This window comes from Neoarius graeffei, chromosome 17 (genome assembly GCF_027579695.1).
Source record: "Neoarius graeffei isolate fNeoGra1 chromosome 17, fNeoGra1.pri, whole genome shotgun sequence".
NCBI classification, from domain to species: Eukaryota; Metazoa; Chordata; class Actinopteri; order Siluriformes; family Ariidae; genus Neoarius; species Neoarius graeffei.
This window is the reverse complement of record NC_083585.1, coordinates 55,732,752-55,755,457: the sequence shown is the minus strand read 5'-3', so window position 1 is coordinate 55,755,457 and position 22,706 is coordinate 55,732,752. Positions and strand designations below refer to the sequence as shown.

Sequence of the window (22,706 nt, the reverse complement as noted above, 5' to 3'; positions counted from 1 at the left end):
GCCTCTCGCCTATTACATAGCTAGGGTTACAGTGGGGGGCTAGTCCTCTGGTAACCACGAGAGTTTAACTCCCCATGCACATCTGTATTGCAGCGTGCCTTGCCAGATGGTAGTAGGTACCATTTTTATGATGGTCTTTGGTATGACCGGACCGTGAATAGAACTCCCGAGCTCCCGATCGAGAGGCGGACACGCTACCACTAGGCCACTAGTCGGTAGTCAGTAGCTATAATGAACAAAAACACAAACAGATCTTTCGACATTTAACATTTACTGAAGGACTTGAGAACATTTCATAATATCTATGTTGATGATGCATTTCCCCGAGCACCACCCGCTTCGCTGGTGTCCTGAGTTATCTCATCTCATTATCTCTAGCCGCTTTATCCTGTTCTACAGGGTCGCAGGCAAGCTGGAGCCTATCCCAGCTGACTACGGGCGAAAGGCAGGGTACACCCTGGACAAGTCGCCAGGTCATCACAGGGCTGACACATAGACACAGACAACCATTCACACTCACATTCACACCTACGCTCAATTTAGAGTCACCAGTTAACCTAACCTGCATGTCTTTGGACTGTGGGGGAAACCGGAGCACCCGGAGGAAACCCACGGGGAGAACATGCAAACTCCGCACAGAAAGGCCCTCACCGGCCACGGGGCTCGAACCCAGACCTTTTTGCTGTGAGGCGACAGCGCTAACCACTACACCACCGTGCCGCCGTCCTGAATTATGTCTAGCTTAATACGTGTTAATGGCATACTCTCTCTACCCTGTCTATCACAGTGATACGAGGCAATCTGGGGCATATTTGAGCTCATGTATGCAGAAGAGGGTAGATAGCACTTCCCTTTAAGCGTGTTTTAAACAGCTGCTCAAAAAGATTCTGTTGGTTCGAAACACGTATTCATGCTCTGCAGTTGGTTGCAGTCATATGAGAGAGCAACCTGGTGGGTGGGAATGCTTTGGATGTAGCTTAGTTTATGATGAAATGTCATTTTCAGTTGTTTTGAGTTTCGATTTTTGACCCTTTTTATTTTTGATTGATCAAGTTTTTATCCCCCGCTGGCCAAAAGGCCCAAAGAGGGATTATGTTGTGGCAATGTCTGTCCGTATCCCGGGAAGGGTGCTCACATTCTAAAATCAACTCCTCTACAATTTTTGGACGAATTTCTCGAAGCTTGGCAGGATTCTTTGTTATACGTTGGTAATACGCATACTGGAATTTCATTCAATTGGGTCGCATTTTACCAGAGTTACAGCCTTTGATTAACAAAATTATACTTTGACAATTTCATGAGCGTTTTTTCCTTCTGACATCAACTCCTCTCACAATTTTTGGACGAATTTCTCGAAGCTTGGCAAAAGGCCTTGTTATATGACAGTAATACGCAGATTAAGATTTAACTTTGTTTGTGAAAATTTTCCCAGAGTTTTGACCCTTGATTAAATAACTTGTACTTTGACAATTTCATGAGGGTGGACGTTCTTCTGAAATCAACTCCGCTCACAATTTGTGGAGGAATTTCACCAAACTTGGCAGAAGGCTTTGTTATATGACAGTTATACGCAGATTGAAATTTCGTTTAATTTGAGCAAATTTTCCCAGAGTTATGCACTTGATTATTAACAAACTTGTACTTTGGCAGTTTCATCAAGGTGTGCTTGCTTTCTGAAATCAACTTCCCTCACAATTTTTATCCCCCACTGGCCGAAAGGCCCGAAGGGGGATTATGTCGTGGCGATGTCCGTCCGTCCCACTGAGGGTATTTACCTTCTGAAATCAACTCCTCTCACAATTTTTGGAGGAATTTCACAAAACTTGACAGGCTTCTTTGTTATGTGTCAGTAATACGCATATTGTAATTTTGCCAGAGTTATGGCACAGTTGCCAGCGGGGGATATTGTGCTTTCAGAGCACGCTTGTTATCTATTATTTATTTAAATTTTTATTTTTTGGCACGGTGGTGTAGTGGTTAGCGCTGTCGCCTCACAGCAAGAAGGTCCGGGTTCGAGCCCCGTGGCCGGCGAGGGCCTTTCTGTGCGGAGTTTGCATGTTCTCCCCGTGTCCGCGTGGGTTTCCTCCGGGTGCTCCGGTTTCCCCCACAGTCCAAAGACATGCAGGTTAGGTTAACTGGTGACTCTAAATTGACCGTAGGTGTGAATGTGAGTGTGAATGGTTGTCTGTGTCTATGTGTCAGCCCTGTGATGACCTGGCGACTTGTCCAGGGTGTACCCCGCCTTTTGCCCGTAGTCAGCTGGGATAGGCTCCAGCTTGCCTGCGACCCTGTAGAACAGGATAAAGCGGCTACAGATAATGAGATGAGATGAGATATACAAATCATCCAATTGCTTAACCCATAGACAATCAGTCAGTGCAGCAAATCAAAAGTAGCTGGTTGTGCTGGAAAACCACAGACCTGGCAACCTTAAGGATGTGGTATTGATTTTGATGTTTGAACAAAACCTGTTTCCTGGTTTCAGAAAGACAGGATTGAGCTGGAATTATTATAATGTCCATTTTATTGTTGATAACTGACTACAGGCAACAATTTTAACCATATTTAATTTGTTATAAAAGAGCTCTTCTTATACACATAATTGTCTCATCTCATTATCTGTAGCCACTTTATCCTGTTCTACAGGGTCACAGGCAAGCTGGAGCCTATCCCAGCTGACTACGGGCGAAAGGCGGGGTACACCCTGGACAAGTCGCCAGGTCATCACAGGGCTGACACATAGACACAGACAACCATTCACACTCACATTCACACCTACGGTCAATTTAGAGTCACCAGTTAACCTAACCTGCATGTCTTTGGACTGTGGGGGAAACCGGAGCACCCGGAGGAAACCCACGCGGACACGGGGAGAACATGCAAACTCCGCACAGAAAGGCCCTCGCCGGCCACGGGGCTCGAACCCGGACCTTCTTGCTGTGAGGCGACAGCGCTAACCACTACACCACCGTGCCGCCGCACATAATTGTATACGAGTTTATTTTTGCTAGCTTTGAGTGGGATATATTAGTAAAATAAAAATGCAACATGTACCGTATGTTATCATTGCGATGACTTCATGACGGCTGATTTTGCATTTATTTGATGGGTTTTCTGCGTCGTTGTATTGCAGATTTTGGCACTTTGTCACATCGCAGTTGGACAGCAGCTGAACCTGCACTGGATCCATAAGGTGTGTGTTACCGAGCCGTGTGTGTGTGAGAAAGAGAGAGCTGAAAAATCCACCACTAATCAGCACACAAGGTCATATTGTCTCAAGGCCTCAGTGAACTTGTCTCCCGTCAAATTGCAGAGAAGATGGATGTTCAGACACATTGGTTCACTCAGGTGCTGAGATTGATCTTTTGAAATTCATGACCTGTGTGTTCTTTCATAGATCGGCGTGACCGCAGCTTTACTGACCACCATGATCGGCATGATCTCCGTCGGTCAGATATGGAGCGAGGAATGGGATATCTTCTCAATCTCTCTACAAGTAAGTACACCGTATTCAGTCCCAACCTATGGACAGACTGTTTGGGATGTTCTCACAAAACCATGACAGTTTCAAGCCCCGGTTTACTGAGATTACAAATAATGAGGCTCATTGCCATTTGACATTACGCATGCTGGGCATAATTTACATTATTCCATCCACCTTCACTGGATATGAGCAATCGTGCGCTCTGATTGGCTACTCTACTACTAGGATATCAGCTCATATACCGTGAGTAGAGAAAAACAAAATGGCGGGGCGTGTTGCTGAACCAACAGAGGACAAAATAAAAACTCGACTCAAAAACAAACCCCAAAAAATACAAAAAAAATCAACGAAATATGGAATCAAAGTATTTGATGGTAAGAACGTATCTTTTTTTTTTTTTTCAAGCATTATTATTATCGCATTTTTCACAAATCGCTCCTGTCATTTCGCCAGTTTGTTTACATTCTAAGTGGAAATGATTGTCGGACGTTTTGTATAAAGCTTTTATTTTTCGAATTTGCAGAAAATAAAAATGCTCCATTTCTCAAAATCCAGTGAATGTTGATAGAATAAAACAGTTATTCCACTCAATCATATCGTACATGGGTTATAGACAATTCGGTGCTATGCGCCTCGTCGGCCATCAGCTCATGTACGACTCGATTTCATGGAATAACTGTTAAATATATGCTGGTGTTGAGCGGTATATTGGATATATTCCATCCAGCTAGCATGATATTGAACGAGTCAAAGACGAGTAACTGAATGGAATATATCTGATATACCACGAAAAAAAAAAACCCAGCCAAGATTATTATTATTATTATTATACATACACATTCCTTTCAGGTGTTCAATGCGTCTTTCTCTTTCAAAATTCTCTCAAAATCTTCCGTATTTAACGAAGCAAACCTGGCGGCCATGTTTGTTTACAAATTGTCCCAGTCGCTTGCTAGCGCAGAAGTTTTACATCTCCGATGTGTGACATCGTGTTGTCTTGACAGCCATGCAATATCGTAAACCATATTCAACGCTCATTCTCCGTTGGGTAGAGTGATGTAATACATGTAGGATAAGTGATATGCTAACAATATTGCATGCTGTCAAACCAAATGAATGAAACCTGCTAGAAGGGAATAGAACACATGCTTTTATTCCATTGAAAAAGTATCCTGTGTGTACGGTATAATAATTCCTGATATTTATTGAACCTGAGGTGGATAATTGTTTTACACTGTAAAAAAAAAAAATTAGTCAAGTCAACTTAAAAATGCAACGCAACCTGCTGCCAAAGGATTTTGAGTAAACTCAACTCCGGGCCAAATAGTTGTGCTGATTTGCTCTTTTAAGTCGACACAGATGAGTATTTTATGTTGACCTTACTTTATTTAGCAAGTTCAGTGCATTCAAATTGTGATGTTGAAATAATCATTCCAATTAACTTGGAAAAGCAAGTTGGCACAAAAAACATTAAGTTATCCTACATTATTCTTTTTAAAGATTTTTTTTGGGCTTTTTCCACCTTTATTGGATAGGACTAGCCTGGCAAGCCAGACTAAATGTGAATATTTAGTCTGGCCTCACTCGTAGACATTTCCGAAGGGTGGGGGTGGAACAACCCGCTGTCTTTCAAACTGTCTCTGTGCGTATAGGCCAACGCTCTGACCAATCAGCGCAACAGTGACTGTGACGTAGTCAGAGCGACAGAAAGCAGTGGGGGAGACCTTGAAATAAATAATTTTTCAAAATGCGTATTAATTAATAAACCGGTTCTAGATATTAAGAAGTTTGGAGATAATGACCACAAGTTTGGAGTCTGTACCACATACTTAACATACACTTATTTTTTTCAAGGGTTTGCTTAAACTGTTTTTGAGAGTTTTTATTTAGTGGTGTTTGGTGAAATAATTTCCCTTAAATTTAAAATAACGGGAAAATAAGAAACAAATCAAAAAGTAATGTTTCAAAGCTGTTTATTAATTCTTCGTACTGCACAAACTAGCCCCATCCTTTTGGCTACGAGCGGAGCCAGCTGGTAGATCAGACTTTTGCCATAGCCGGTCGGCAAAACAGCGAAAACGTCCTTCTTGAAAAGGAATGAGCGGAGAGCCTCTTCCTGCTCATGTTTCAACGAAAACTCCAAGTCTAATTCTTCTAAAACTGATTCCAAAGCGGAGTCAAACGCGTGCTGTTCTCTAGCCGTAGCCATCTTTACTGTTGTGCTTTCTCCAGCGTCGCGCAGCTTTGTCGTCACTCCTGCAAAAGCCCGCCCAAAGAATCCAAACAAAAACCTTGCGTTGTGATTGGCGGGCACGATTTGATGCCTGGAGTGTTTTGTTGCTATGGTGCGAGGCTAGACTCATTCGCAGGCAAAAAATATTTTTGTCCGCTAGGCCTAGTTTACTAGGCTAGGACAGTGTAGAGACAGGAAATGAGCAGGAGAGAGACAGGGAGGGATCGGGAAATGACCTCAGGTCAGAATCAAACCCGGGTCCCTGGATTTATGGTATGGCGCCTTATCCACCTGAGCCACGACACCCCGAAATATTCTTTTAAGTTCACGCAGAAGAGTATTTTATGTTGAGTTGCCTTGACTTGCCTTAAGAAGTTCAGTCCAACAAAATGTTTATCTCATCTCATCATCTCTAGCCGCTTTATCCTTCTACAGGGTCGCAGGCAAGCTGGAGCCTATCCCAGCTGACTACGGGCGAAAGGCGGGGTACACCCTGGACAAGTCGCCAGGTCATCACAGGGCTGACACATAGACACAGACAACCATTCACACTCACACCTACGGTCAATTTAGAGTCACCAGTTAACCTAACCTGCATGTCTTTGGACTGTGGGGGAAACCGGAGCACCCGGAGGAAACCCACGCGGACACGGGGAGAACATGCAAACTCCGCACAGAAAGGCCCTCGCCGGCCCCGGGGCTCGAACCCAGGACCTTCTTGCTGTGAGGTGACAGCGCTAACCACTACACCACCGTGCCGCCCCACAAAATGTTTAGTTGAAATAAATTGAAATAATAATGCCAATTAAGTTAGAAGAGCAAGTTAGCACATCATGGTTCTAAGCTGAGTTTACTCAAAATCCTTTGGCAGCAGGTTGCATTACATTTTTAAGTTGGCTTGACTATTTTTTTTTTTACAATGATTTAGTGTGCATTACATTTTTTAGTTAACACAAACCTCTCAACACTTAAAGGAACAGTCCACCGTACTTCCATAATGAAATATGCTCTTATCTGAATTGAGACGAGCTGCTCCGTACCTCTCCGAGCTTTGCGCGACCTCCCAGTCAGTCAGACGCAGTCAGACGCGCTGTCACTCCTGTTAGCAATGTAGCTAGGCTCAGTATGGCCAATGGTATTTTTTGGGGCTGTAGTTAGATGCGACCAAACTCTTCCGCGTTTTTCCTGTTTACATAGGTTTATATGACCAGTGACATGAAACAAGTTCAGTTACACAAATTGAAACGTAGCGATTTTCTATGCTATGGAAAGTCCGCACTATAATGACAGGCGTACTAACACCTTCTGCGCGCTTCGGCAGCGCATTGATATCTGAGCTCCGTATCAATGCGCTGCCGAAGCGCGCAGAAGGTGTTAGTACGCCTGTCATTATAGTGCGGACTTTCCATAGCATAGAAAATCGCTACGTTTCAATTTGTGTAACTGAACTTGTTTCATATCACTGGTCATATAAACCTATGTAAACAGGAAAAACGCGGAAGAGTTTGGTTGCATCTAACTACAGCCCCAAAAAATACCGTTGGCTATACTGAGCCTAGCTACATTGCTAACAGGAGTGACAGCACGTCTGACTGCGTCTGACTGACTGGGAGGTCGCGCAAAGCTCGGAGAGGTACGGAGCAGCTCGTCTCAATTCAGATAAGAGCATATTTCATTATGGAAGTACGGTGGACTGTTCCTTTAAGTTCTACTTCACTTTGCCTATTATTACACAAACAGAAACAAATACCGACATACAAGGAGGGAATTCCCTGGCCTCTGTTGAGGAAAGCTTAGTCTAGACTCCTATACAACGTCTCGTGTCAGTTTCCACGGACTTCTCACTCCACCCGACCGTTGAAACTTTCGGACTTGTGAAGTGCGCATGCGCAGTGGCATCGGTTAAGGGGCATCAACCAGCACTTGAATATATAAGTTCACTTAACTTAATTTTCCAATTCCTATGAACTTGTGGCGAAGGAAAGGCGTCTCAACTATTTTTTTTTTTAGTTACTTGAACAATTAGAAGGGAAATTTGTTCATTCAACTTAGAATCCTTTTTTCACTCAACAATTTTGCAAGTTACATTTTTTACAGTGTAGTATAAATACACAAGTGATTATTTCAAAAGCATCATGTAAATGTAGTAACTTTGCAGCAGACTTGTCACTTATTTACACCGAGTCACATAAAATACTTTTGTTTTGAAATCTGTAAAATGAATCACAATTCCTCCTTACCTTTAAATAGTTTTAGACCAAACTTCGTAGCATTTTTAGTGCTTTTAGGAACAGCGTTTTCTTTCATCATTTGTAACTCTTCCTCACTTACGGTGACGAAGCGATCGGCCGCCATTTTGCCAAGTCACTCGAGGTGATTTGAGAAATAGTCCGAATTTCTCGACCAATCAGCGTGCACAATTTTCTATAATCACCTCCGTATTTATATTAAAAACTATTCCACTTAAAAAAAAAAGTTTGTTTACCATACAGTACATGTCAGCCTATACGGAATGTCTGTATTTTATACGGATTTGATTCAATAAACTTAGTATACGGGCGTACAAATAAAGTTATACGGATTCTTTAAAAAAGCTTCAATATTTATTTAGAGCTATAATCAATTCCCACGATGATAAAAGAGCACATAACATTTACAAACGTACTGTACACCACAGACAGCCAGTAAAGAGTCTTATGAAATCGCGCGTTATCTTGTGGTAGTGAGACTTCGTTCCACTTTTGATCATGCGCACACCACATTGCAAGAATCCCGCCAACCGGGAAGTAACATTTTGTTTGAAACACGTATTTCCACCTGAGCGACTTTCACTAGCGACTGAAAAGATTCTGAATGGGCACTCCGGCAAGGTCAACACAGACACTTGCTGTGACATGCAGCCTCGTGAGGTATTGGTGCAGACTGCTAAAAAAGCTGTCATGGAGTACAATTCAGAACGTTAGCGTGACACTTTGTGTTTTTGTCGAACATTGGAGCTTTGTATTCATTCTGAAGGTTTATTGTTATTAATATTGAATAAAAAGTAACTGGGATATATCATTGTTAATTATCATTCAAATTTTAGGTAAATTATTTTAATTTGCACCTTATACGGATTTTATAAGGGAAATACGTATTTTGGAGGTTGGTTATACAGGTTTGATTGACCAAAGGTTGACATGTATGATTTACGTGGATGGTCAACCATACAAGTTCCTGTGAATGAGCTGTTACTAATGAAATGACAGTGTTGAGCTGCATTATGTTTAGTGCTGCTGTTTTAGGAAACTAATCAACACCAACTTTTAACCAATCAGTCAGTGATCTGGTATAAAATAATAAAATGGGATAATGTAAATCTGGTTCATCACTCCAGTCACTACTTGACTAAATGTGCATGTCGGTGTGTATCAGGCCACAGGACCATTCCTGCACATCGGTGCTCTGGCTGCAGTTACAGCGTTGGCCTGGCTGGTGGCTGGACAAGTGGCTCGATCTGAGAAGACCAGTAAGTCCTTTTGTTTTCTCACCTCACACTAATCGAGGCCCTTTTTTTTTTCACACCACCACATTCCAACATCATTCAATCATTTACCATCACTGTCTTGCTTTACGAGGGCTCTGGTTAATGTGAAATAATGTTTTTTCCCTGTTCATCCATGTTTCCCAATGCTGTCCTTGTTGAGTTTTAACCAAGTGGTAACATACCAGCTGCAGTTCAGGGCCATCAGCTATCAGCCTCTGAACAGATGGGTGTTTTCAGATTGTAGTAGAAACTCTACACTACACTGTCAAACACAGAACTGGGCAATTCCATGTAAATGTCAACCTCACCATGCAAAAATAAAGCAACATGTAATACATCAAAACCACTCCCAGAGATATCACCTAGGCCTGTATTTTACAGATGTGAATAAGTTGAACCAATTTGTAACCAACCTAATATGTCACTGTCAGACTTTCTTTCTTATAATGTAAAACCCAAGCTAAAATCAACTTTGATCATGTACAATTCTATATTATTGCCACAAGCCACAGAAATGTATGCTAAAATCCACAAAACAGCAAAACAATAGCCATCCTAAATATGATTTAAGAACTTTGATAGTTTTAGCTGATATTTAGAGAGTTTTTCAAAGGGTTATGGTGGTTAAATTGCTGATTTTCTAAACATATGCCATGTCTATTTCAGACGCGTCACATCCATAACGGAATTTCGTCACATCCATAACGCTGACTTTTCCTTCCGAAACTCTGCATGAAATACAAAATATTTTAAACAAAGATTTTTTTAATATTCACCTTGGACCCCTCTATCAAATCCATATCTCCATTTCGACATTAGGTTTACAATTTCACAGAGTTTGATAAAAATGTACAGTCACCCAAGAAAAGTGATACTTTTTCTGTCACATCCATAACGCATCTTTTATTGGCATTTTCTGGCATGCCCTAGATGTACTATGGGAATTGTTCTTGTTCTATCACTTCTCCAGTATGGTACAGCCTTAAAATATGCAACACCTGTTTAAATACTGGGAGACAATAAAACATGCACTGGGTCATTTGTTGCCATTTTGAGTTCAAGTGTCACGTCCATAACGCTGGAATTGCTCAAATACAGACATGGAGCAGAAAATACAGAATTCTTATCCCCCGCTGGCCAAAAGGCCCTAAGAGGGATTACATCATGGTGATGTCCGTCCGTCCATCCATCCCGGGAAGGATGCTCACTTTCTGAAATCACAATTTTTGGAGGAATTTCACGAAACTTGGCAGGATTCTTTGTTATATGTCAGTACTATGCCTAGTGTACATCTACATTATTCTATCCACATTCACTGGATATGAGCAATCGTATGCTCTGATTGGCTACTCTACTACTAGGATATCAGCTCATATACTGTGAGTAGAGAAAAACAAAATGGCAGCGCGTGTTGCTGAGCCACCCGAGGACGAAATAAAAACTCTACTCGAAAACAAACCCCAAGAAATACAAAAAAAGCAACAAAATATGGAATGAAAGTATTTGATGGTAAGAATTTATTATTTTTCAAGAATTATTATTATCGCATTTTTCATAAATTGTTCCTGTCATTTCACTGGTTTGTTTACATTCTAAGTGGAAATTATTTTGTTGGATCTTTTGTATGAAGTTTTTATCCCCCGCTGGCCGAAAGGCCCGAAGGGAGATTACGTCATGGCGATGTCCGTCCGTCCCGGGAAGGGTGCTCACCTTCTGAAATCAACTCCTCTCACAATTTTTGGAGGAATTTCACGAAACTTGGCAGGATTCTTTGTTCTATGTTGGTAATACGCATATTGTAATTTCGTTCAATTGGGTCACATTTTCCAGAGTTACAGCCCTTGATTAACAAAATTATACTTTGACAGTTTCATGAGTGTTTTCTTCTTCTGAAATCAACTCCTCTTGCAATTTTTGGAGAAATTTCACCAAACTTGGCAAAAGGCATTGTTATATGACAGTTGTATGCATATTGATATTTTGTTCAATTCGGTCGCATTTTCCCAGAGTTACAGCCCTTGATTAACAACCTTGTACTTTGACAATTTCATGAAGGTGTGCTCGTCTTCTGACATCAACTCCTCTCACAATTTTTGGACGAATTTCTCGAAGCTTGGCAAAAGGCCTTGTTATATGATGGTAATGCGCAGATTGCGATTTAATTTCATTTCTGAAAATTTTCCCAGAGTTTTGACCCTTGATTAAATAACTTGTACTTTGGCAATTTCATGAGGGTGGACGTTCTTCTGAAATCAACTCCGCTCACAGTTTGTGGAGGAATTTCACCAAACTTGGCAGAAGGCTTTGTTATATGACAGTTATACTCAGATTGAAATTTTGTTTAATTTGGGCAAATTTTCCCAGAGTTATGCCCTTGATTATTAATAAACTTGTACTCTGGCAATTTCCTCAAGGTGTGCTTGCTTTCTGAAATCAACTTCCCTCACAATTTTTATCCCTCGCTGGCCGAAAGGCCCGAAGGAGGATTATGTCGTGTCGATGTCCGTCCGTCCCAGAAAGGGTCCTCGCCTTCTGAAATCGACTCCTCTCACAATTTGTGGAGGAATTTCACAAAACTTGACAGGATTCTTTGTTATATGTCGATAATATGTATATTGCAATTTCGTTCAATTCAGTTGCATTTTACTAGACTTATGGCAGAGTTGCCAGCGAGGAATATTGTGATCTCAGAGCTCTCCTTTTTGTTTTTTTTTTGGGGTCAGTGTTACATCGTCTGCACCGTTGAATTCTGTCATCTGATTGGCCAGCAGGTGTGGATTAATTATCTATAACAGAAACTGACATTAGTGCGTTTGGTGTAATGTGTTCTTTTTTCCATAGTAACAGCTCGTTCACAAGTACATGTGTGGTATGTTAGTGATTAAATGGCATGTTATTTAACAAAGAGAAATGTACTGAATAATTAACACTCATTCCATGAAAGTGTGTCGTACATGAGCTGATAGCTGAAGAGGTGTGTAGCACAGAGTTGGCTATAAGCCAGACCTGGGCATTTTCCGGCCCGCAGGCCGCATCCGGCCCTTTGGTTCATTTGGTAAGGTTAATTAGAAATGACAAAATAAACGTATTTTCTAATTTTACCTCATGCATGGACTGAATGTGCGTTGCTTTTATTTTGAAGTTGTGTTCAACAAAAACGCAATGCGCGCGACATGAACATGACATGAAATCCCACGAAACCTAATCCCGCGATAACTACTTCCGTAATTTGTCCAGACCAACCACAAACTTGTACGTCATCCTTCAAACGGTCCAGCCAATCACATAGTGTGACGTCACCAGCAGGCGCCGGAGCCCGAGCCGATCTGTAGATCTGATTCCTACACCGAATCGACTGATCATCTGTCAGCTGTGCTTCGCATCTCCACCTCAGACATTCAGCCTGACTCTGATGCGCTCGTTAAAGACCAACAGAGACTCGATTTCTCTCACTGAACAAATAAACTGAAAAACACCAAATGAGGTGATTAGACTACAAATGTGGGCATCATTATTATAATATGATGTATCTTGTTTGATATTTGGAGTAGAAAGACAATATTGTGATGTCTTTATTGTGTTTTGGGGTGAATGTGACTGAAAAAAAATGGTACAAACGTTCACATTTTGTTAACCATTGTTTTGGGAAATCTGATTGAATAAATGACATTTTTTGTAAGGCAACCTCGTTTTTTCCATACTCTTACCAGTCTTAGCAGCTTGTAAAAACAATGTTATTTACTGCTTTATATAAAGAAATACAATTAATATTATGCAGAATTTAGTTCAGCCTTATGGTCCGGCCCTCCACAAAATTTTCTGTTTCTCATGTGGCCCCAGGGAAAAAATAATTGCCCATCCCTGGTATAAGCCATGTACGACAAGATTGAGTGGAATAACTGGGTTTTTTTTTCTGTGCACATTCACTAGATTTTGAGAAACAGAGCATTTTATTTTATTATTATTATTATTATTATTATTATTTTTTTTTTTTTTTGCAATTTCGATAAATAAAAACTTTTTAAGAAGAATGTCTGACAAAATAATTTCTGCTTAGAATGTAAACAAACCGGCAAAATGTTAGGAGCAATTTGTGAAGAATGCGATAATAATAATTCTTGAAAAAAAAAAAAAAGATATGTTGTTGCCATCAAATACTTTCATTCCATATTTTGTTGCTTTTTTTTAATTAATTTTTTTGGGGTTTGTTTTCGAGTAGAGTGTTTGTCATCCTCGGGTGGTTCTGCAAAACACTCCGCCATTTTGCTTTTCTCTACTCACTGTATATGAGCTGATATCCTAGCAGTAGAGTAGCCAATCAGAGCGTGCGATTGCTCATATCCAGTGAATGTGGATAGAATAATCACTGATATGATGAAGTTTGCTATCAGATATTTATAGGAGGTGTCTCCAGTGTCAGTAATAGTCAGTAGACTTCCAGCCTCAGGAAATGTTGCACTTACCAGTTTCATGTTTTTTTTTTTTCTTTAATAGAGAGAAAAAGGGTGAGGGAACAACTATTGATAGCTGCTTTAACATAAGTGACAAGAATAACTAACATATTTCATGGATGTTCAACAACATTACCCGTAATCATTAAAGGCTAATAATATAATGAATCTTTTTCTTTTTTAATAAATTAAAAAAAGGGCGGCACGGTGGTGTAGTGGTTAGCACTGTCGCCTCACAGCAAGAAGGTCCGGGTTCGAGCCCCGTGGCCGGCGAGGGCCTTTCTGTGCGGAGTTTGCATGTTCTCCCCGTGTCCGCGTGGGTTTCCTCCGGGTGCTCCGGTTTCCCCCACAGTCCAAAGACATGCAGGTTAGGTTAACTGGTGACTCTAAATTGACCGTAGGTGTGAATATGAGTGTGAATGGTTGTCTGTGTCTATGTGTCAGCCCTGTGATGACCTGGCGACTTGTCCAGGGTGTACCCCGCCTTTCGCCCGTAGTCAGCTGGGATAGGCTCCAGCTTGCCTGCGACCCTGTAGAACAGGATAAAGCGGCTAGAGATAATGAGATGAGATGAGATATGTATGTATTCAGTGTAAAAGCATGTGCTGGTGTTAAATCTGTGGTGTGTGCTGTAGAGTTTCAGGTAATTGTGCTGCTCATCTACCTGGTGGTGCTTCTGAGCCTGTACCTGACCCCGCTGTCCATCACATCGCCCTGCATCATGGAGCGAAACGACCTTAAAGCACGACCTGCCGTCATCGGGCAGCGCGGCGCTCCCATGGTAAGTCCGGCAGTTAGGCAAGACATAATGAAGATGGTTGTCAGTTTGTAACTGTAGCTGAAATGAAAAGACCATTTTAATTCCTGTCACAGTTGTTTTGTATACATTTTCATCTCTTGTTCCAGACTAGCATGGGTGACCGAGCTCGTGAAAGATTTGATAATTAGCTGATTTGGTTTATTAGGGATCTGATATTCAGGCAAAACAAAAAAACATACTGAGGACAGAAGCTGAAAGAGCGTGTGTGTGAACACAACATGAAGAAAATCAACTTGAGTGCCATACAGGGGGCAGGTCAGGGCTCGTTCCTGTTACTTACACATATAGACACACAGACAATACACCTCTCAGTCTGAAGCTCACCTTTATGTAACCTGAACTGCAAACGTCTAGACAAACTGACGAGGCTGTTAACCTCGACAGGAAAATGTGCAAGTTATAATGTTGGCAGATGTTTAGATCAGCCAATTGAGAAATACAGGGATGGATAGGTGGAAGGAAAGGCAGAAGGATGGGTGGATAGCAAAATGGAAGATGAACGGGTGGGTGGATGGATAGCAAGATGAATGGATTGCATAAAAAATTAAATAGATGGTATGGAGATGATGGACAGAAAGATGGATGGATGAGTACATTTAAATGCAGATGGATGGAAAGCAGGTTGGATGGATAGATGGGTGGGAGGATGGGGAGGTAGAAAGCTAGTTGGATGGAGGACCGATAAAATGATGGATGCATGGAAAGGCAAATAGATGTATGGAAAGTTGGATAGAAAGACAAAGTAATGGTTGGATGGAAAGATAAATGGATAGGTGGATAGAAAGATGGATGGATGGACAGATAGATGGGATAGGTATTTAGCAAAATGGATGAATGATTAGATGGGTGGATGGATCGCAAGATGGATGGATGGGTTGATGGATAAAAAGGCAAATACATGGATGGAGAGAAGGACTGGTTTGAAGGGAAGGCAGAAGGATGGGTGGATAGCAAGATGGATGGGTTGATGGATGATTCATGGATAGAAAGGCACATTGATGTGGGAAAAGATGGATAGAAATATAAAATAGCTGGATGAATAGACAGACAAATCAGTGGGTGGATGGAAAGTTAAATGGATGGATGGCAAAATGGAAGCTGAATGGGTGAGCCGATGGATAGGAAGATGGATGAATGAATGGATTGATGCATAACAAATTAAATACATAGATGGAAAGATGAATGGATGAGGTGTTTTAAATTTGGATGAATGGGTGGAGGGAAAGCAGGATGGATGGATGGATGGGTGGGAGGATGGGGAGATAGAAAGCTAGTTGGATGGAGGATAAATAAAATGATGGATGGATGGAAAGGCAAATAGATGTATGGATAGAAAGACAAAGCAATGGGTGGATGGAAAGATAAATGGATAGGTGGATGGAAAGATGGATGGACAGATAGATGTCATAGGTGGATAGCAAAATGGATGAATGGACGGATTGATGGATAAAAAGGCAAATACATGGATGGAAAAATGGATGGAAAGCAGGTTGGATGGATGGATGGATGGATGGATGGATGGATGGATGGATGGATGGATAGAAAGCAAGTTGGATGGAGGACAGATAAAAAGGTAGCTGGACGGAAAGGCAAATAGATGTATAGAAAGTCAAAGCAATGAGTGGATGGAAAGATAAATGGATAGGTGGATGGAAAGACGGATGGATGGGAAGATAGGTGGATAGCAAAATGTATGGATGACTTGGGTGGATGGATCACAAGATGGATGGATGGATGGATTGAAGGATAAAAAGGCAAATCGATGGAGAGTGGGATGGATGAGTACATTTAAATACAGATGAATGGGTGGATGGAAAGCAGGTTGGATGGATTGATAGGTGGGAGGATGGGGAGATAGAAAGCTAGTTGGATGGAGGATAGATAAAATGGTGGACGCATGGAAAGGCAAATAGAGGTATGGATGGGCAGATACTGTAGATGCCATAGGTGGATAGCAAAATGGATGAATGCCTGGGTGGGTGGATGGATCGTGAGATGGATTGATGGATTAAAAAGGCAAATACATAGAGAGTGAGATGGATAGAAAGATAGATGAATTGGTGAGTGCATTTTAAATACAGATGAGTGGGTGGATGGAAAGCAGGTTGGATGGATAGATGGGTGGGAGGAAATAGTATGTAGATCTAGTTGGATGGAGGATAGATACAGTGGTGCTTGAAAGTTTGTGAACCTTTTAGAATTTTCGATATTTCTGCATAAATATGACCTAAAACATCATCAGATTTTCACACAAGTCCTAAAAGTAGATAAAGAGAACCCAGTTAAACAAATGAGACAAAAATATTATACTTGGTCATTTATTTATTGAGGAAAATGATCCAATATTACATATCTGTGAGTGGCAAAAGTATGTGAACCTTTGTTTTCAGTATCTGGTGTGACCCCCTTGTGCAGCAATAACTGCAACTAAACGTTTCCGGTAACTGTTGATCAGTCGTGCACACCGGCTTGGAGGAATTTTAGCCCATTCCTCCGTACAGAACAGCTTCAACTCTGGGATGCTGGTGGGTTTCCTCACATGAACTGCTCGCTTCAGGTCCTTCCACAACATTTCGATTGGATTAAGGTCAAGACTTTGACTTGGCCATTCCAAAACATTAACTTTATTCTTCTTTAACCATTCTTTGGTAGAACGACTTGTGTGCTTAGGGTCATTGTCTTGCTGCATGACCCACCTTCTCTTGAGATTCAGTTCATGGACAGATGTCCTGACATTTTCCTTTAGAATTCACTGGTATAATTCAGAATTCATTGTTCCATCAATGATGGCAAGCCATCCTGGCCCAGATGCAGCAAAACAGGGCCAAACCATGATACTACCACCACCATGTTTCACAGATGGGATAAGGTTCTTATGCTGAATGCAGTGTTTTCCTTTCTCCAAACATAACACTTCTCATTTAAAACAAAAAGTTCTATTTTGGTCTCACCCGTCCACAAAACATTTTTCCAGTAGCCTTCTGGCTTGTCCACGTGATCTTTACCAAACTGCAGACGAGCAGCAATGTTCTTTTTGGAGAGCAGTGGCTTTCTCCTTGCAACCCTGCCATGCACACCATTGTTGTTCAGTGTTCTCCTAACGGTGGACTCATGAACATTAACATGAGCCAATGTGAGAGAGGCCTTCAGTTGCTTAGAAGTTACTCTGGGGTCCTTTGTGACCTTGCCGACTATTACATGCCTTGTTCTTGGAGTGATCTTTGTTGGTCGACCACTCCTGGGGAGGGTAACAATGGTCTTGAATTTCCTTCATTTGTACACAATCTGTCTGACTGTGGATTGGTGGAGTCCAAACTCTTTAGAGATGGTTTTGTAACTTTTTCCAGCCTGATGAGCATCAACAACGCTTTTTCTGAGGTCCTCAGAAATCTCCTTTGTTCGTGCCATGATACACTTCCACAAACATGTGTTGTGAAGATCAGACTTTGATAGATCCCTGTTCTTTAAATAAAACAGGGTGCCCACTCACACCTGATTGTCATCCCATTGATTGAAAACACCTGACTCTAATTTCACCTTCAAATTAACTGCTAATCCTAGAGGTTCACATACTTTTGCCACTCACAGATATGTAATATTGGATCATTTTCTTCAATAAATAAATGACCAATTATAATATTTTTGTCTCATTTGTTTAACTGGGTTCTCTTTATCTACTTTTAGGACTTGAGTGAAAATCTGATGATGTTTTAGGTCATATTTATGCAGAAATATAGAAAATTCTAAAGGGTTCACAAAGTTTCAAGCACCACCGTAAAATGAATGGATTGATGGACAGGCAAATAGATGTATGGAAAGCTGGCTAGAAAGACAAAGCAATGGATGGATGGGCATATAGATGGATAGGTGGATAGCAAAATGAATGGATGACTTGGTGGGTCGATGGATCGCAAGATGGATAGATGGACTGATGGATAAAAAGGCAAATGCATGGATGGAGAGATGGATAGAAAGATGAATGAATGAGTAAATGCAAATACAGATTGATGGATGGATTAATGGAAAACCAGATACTGGAGATGGCTGAATAGATATGCTGGTTGGATGGAACAACTGACGGATGGACAAATAGAAAGTCAGAAATGATGGATGGAGAGGTGGTTGAGAATAGATAGTGTGTTGATTAGATAGTTGGACCATTGAACACATGGAGAAATCACATGTCTCCTCTGCATACGTTTTGTACATACGCCTTGGTGAAACGCCATGAACCTGACATTAGGTTTCAGTTGATGTTCCTCTGAAGCCTGGAATTATCCCGTTAGTCATGTTGTTGCATGTGAATAAACTGATTCCTGCACGAAGCCTCTGGGACTTGTCCTCCACTGTGAGTTATTAATGAAATCAAAATAATATAAAAGATTTAGATGCTGCTCATCTCCTGGGGGAAGAGGCAGAGCTGAACACTAATCATACCCCTTCTCTCCATCAGGCTTTCTTTTCCCTCCTTTATTGTTCAGTCTCAAACGCCTAAGGTCACGCTATACTTTTTTTATTTTACTGCTTTTTTTTTTTTATTCATTCTCTTCCATCTACATTGTGTCTGCTGCTTCCTCCCCGATGCTCGATCTCCCTGTGTTTGATTGAACTGTTGGATTGAAGGTTAACTCTCCCCGTGTGTCTTTTTCCGTTTCCTGTCAGCTGGCTCCGGAGAACACGCTGCTCTCTTTCCAGAGAGCGCTTCAGAAGAACGTTAGCGGGTTGGAAGCTGAGGTGGCCATCAGGTAATTATTCATTTATTCTTTCACATATTTCCTGTCTGTCCTCCTCTGGCTGAGTAAAGTACAGATCAATACGCCATTTAGACTTGGAGAAGTGTGTGTGTGTGCTCACTGAGTGGTGGGTTTAGTCATGTCTGGATGATGGATGGATGGATGGATAAGAGGGTGGAATAAAGATGATGAGCTTCAGGCAGATACAGAAAAACTGAGAGCAGGAGTGTACCTAAGAGAAAGGAGGTTCTTGGATGCAGATGATCCTGTATGTTCTAAATCTTCAGATGCTCACTAAGCCATAATAAATGATAGTTATTAAAGCACACATATATGCAGGAGACCTTTTTTTCCCCAAAGGTTCATTGTTTTTGAGCATATTAAATGAAAAGTATTTAGTTTATCTCATTAATTTGAAAACGGTACGCCAGTATATGAAGGTTTTTCATCATCAGGTTCACTTTAAAGCCAGTTACGGTAAATAAGAAAAAAAAAAAGAAATATTTTTCACATTACAGACGCTCTTATCCATCGGATATACAACATACCCAGAGCAGCAAGGCGTTAGGTACCTTGCTCAAGCCATTCCTGGGAATTGAACCAGCAACCTTTTGGTCCCAAAGCTGCTTCTCTAACCGTTAGGCCATGGCTTCCCCCGATGTGACTGGGTAGCCCATGGTCAACTGGAGTTAACCTTAACCATAACAATACATTAGATTATGTAGAATGTTTGTCATGAGAATCCCTACAGAAATGATGGATTAGAACAAGTGCATTAATATTATAAACCTGTGATTTGTAGCTATGCTACTGTCAGAGCTGCTGTTACAGAAAATTAACCAACACATTTTTATTTAGCACATTGATGCGAGGGCGGCACGGTGGTGTAGTGGTTAGCACTGTCGCCTCACAGCAAGAAGGTCCGGGTTCGAGCCCAGTGGCTGGCGAGGGCCTTTCTGTGTGGAGTTTGCATGTTGTCTGCGTGGGTTTCCTCCGGATGCTCCGGTTTCCCCCACAGTCCAAAGACATGCAGGTTAGGTTAACTGGTGACTCTAACACTACGTGCAGGCTGAAGTGACTCAAATCCGATTTTTTCGCCCATATGTGACCTGTATCCAATCTTTTATTGACAATATGAATGACACAGATCTGATTTTTTCAAATCCGACCCAGGCCGTTTGGATATGTGGTCCTAATTCCGATTCCTATCCAATCTTTTCATATGCGACTTCAGTCTGAACCGCCAGGTCGCATTCATCCGACTTACACGTCATCAACAAGCCACAAACGTCACTATTCTGCGCTGAAGTAGGCGGCGGGTCTCTCAAAAAAAGTTACAACAACATGGCTTTGATGTTCCTTTGAATGGAGGTTGCAGTCACTACCCCGCAGAATGCCTGAGCCAAAACCCTTGCCCTCTTCCTTCTCAACCTCCTCCTTAACATCAGGCTATTTTGTGCATGTTCTGGCTCCGTCGCAACAACAACTGCATCATCGCCAGGTACTCCATGCTGGCTACTGTCATACACAGGAAACTTTAGGTTACTTCCGTAAACACTGGCCATGCTCACTGCGTGTGACGTCGTCGTATCCTGCAATGCGCATGCGGAACACTTTTAGGTCGCTTTTCGTTCATACTGAGGATCACATACAAGTCGCATATATTTGTTAATGTGAACGACCTCACAAAAAAAATCGGATTTCACAAAAAAATCGGAATTGAGCATTAAGCCTTGCAGTGTGAACGTAGTGTAAATTGACCGTAGGTGTGAATGTGAGTGTGAATGGTTGTCTGTGTCTATGTGTCAGCCCTGTGATGACCTGGCGACTTGTCCAGGGTGTACCCCGCCTTTCGCCCGTAGTCAGCTGGGATAGGCTCCAGCTTGCCTGCGACCCTGTAGAACAGGATAAAGCGGCTACAGATAATGAGATGAGATGAGATGAGACATTGATGCGATTTCTCATCAGTAAACCTCTTCACAATAGTTGTCATTAATAGAAACATTCTGCCCAACCTGAGGCTTTGTCCATCATGGGGCTTCGGCTATGACATTGTCCTCGCTGGAACAGTTTAATCTGTTGTCGGTGAGTGTAACTGCTCTCTGGTTGTAGTCTAGACGGAGTACCATTCCTGATGAGAGATCGTACCCTGAGGAGAACCACAGATGTGAGCAAAGTCTTTCCTGAAAGACAGAATGTCGACGCCTCCTTCTTCAACTGGACTGAACTGAGCATGCTCAATGCTGGCCAGTGGTTTTTAAAGGTACTGAACTGTAGATGGATGGATGGAAAGAAATGGATAGATGAGTAAAAAGGCAGAAAGATGGATGGGTAGGTGGATGGATGAACCAATAGATGAATGGATAGAAAGATGGATGATGGAAAGATGGATGGAATGATAAATGGACAGATGAATAGAAGAGCTGTGAGATGGATGGGCAGATATGGATGGAAAAATAAACCGATGGATAGATAAATAAATGGAAATATAAATGGATGGAGGAATAGAAAGGCAGAAAGATTGGCAGATGGAAAGATCATTGGATGGATAGATGCATGGGCAGATGGATGGATGGATGGAAAACTGGATGTATGGATGAATAGAAAGTCGGAAAGATGGGTGGGCAGATATGGATGGATGGAAGAACCAATAGATGAATGGATAGAAAGATGGATGATGGAAAGATAAATGGAATTATGGATGGATGGATAGAAAGGCAGTGAGATGGATGAGCAGATATGAATGGATGGATAAATAAATGGAAATATAAATAGATGGCAAATAGAAAGGCAGAAAGATTGGTAGATGGAACGATAATTGGATGGATGGATGAAAAGATAAATGTATGGATGAATAGAAAAGTGGAAAAATGGATGGGCAGATATAGATGGAAAGACAAACGGATGGATGAATGGAAGAACTGAAAGATGGAGGATAGAAAGATAAATGGACAGATGGATAGAAAGATAAACTGGTGGATGGATAAATGAATATAAATGAATATAAATAGATGGAGAAAGAGAGAATTGGATGGACGGATGGATGGATAAACGTATGGATGAATAGAAAGGCAGAAAGATGGACAGACAGATATGGATGGAAAGATAAACTGATGGATGGATGGATGGATGGATGGATGGATGGATGGATGGATGGAAGAACCAATAGATTAATGGATAGAAAGATGGATGATGGAAAAATGAATGGACAGATTTTTGAAATGATAAATGGACGGATGGATAGAAAAGCAGCGAGATGGATGGGCAGGTATGGATGGATGGATAAATAGATGGAGGAAGAGAAAGGCAGAAAGATTGGTAGATGGAAAGATAATTGGATGGATGGAAAGATAAATGTATGGATGAATAGAAAGGTAGAAAGATGGATGGGCAGATATGGATGGAAAGATAAACGGATGGATGGATAAATAAATGGAAACCTAAATAGATGGAGGAACA

General features: G+C 41.4%; 1 protein-coding gene across 6 annotated transcripts in view; it reads left to right on the top strand.

The window, feature by feature from the left end:
* The window catches only part of gdpd5b (glycerophosphodiester phosphodiesterase domain containing 5b), a 187,194-nt gene that overhangs the window by 128,978 nt on the left and 35,510 nt on the right, over positions 1–22,706 (top strand). For all 6 annotated transcript variants that reach the window (XR_009650210.1, XM_060897759.1, XM_060897758.1 and 3 more), the window contains 6 exons: positions 3,134–3,193; positions 3,398–3,496; positions 9,132–9,225; positions 14,330–14,475; positions 19,177–19,259; positions 21,360–21,510. Coding sequence is in view for 5 of the 6 variants with exons in the window: in XM_060897759.1 (XP_060753742.1) it covers positions 3,134–3,193; positions 3,398–3,496; positions 9,132–9,225; positions 14,330–14,475; positions 19,177–19,259; positions 21,360–21,510 (633 nt within the window). In the remaining variant the exon portion in view is untranslated. The remainder of the gene's footprint in view (positions 1–3,133; positions 3,194–3,397; positions 3,497–9,131; positions 9,226–14,329; positions 14,476–19,176; positions 19,260–21,359; positions 21,511–22,706) is intronic.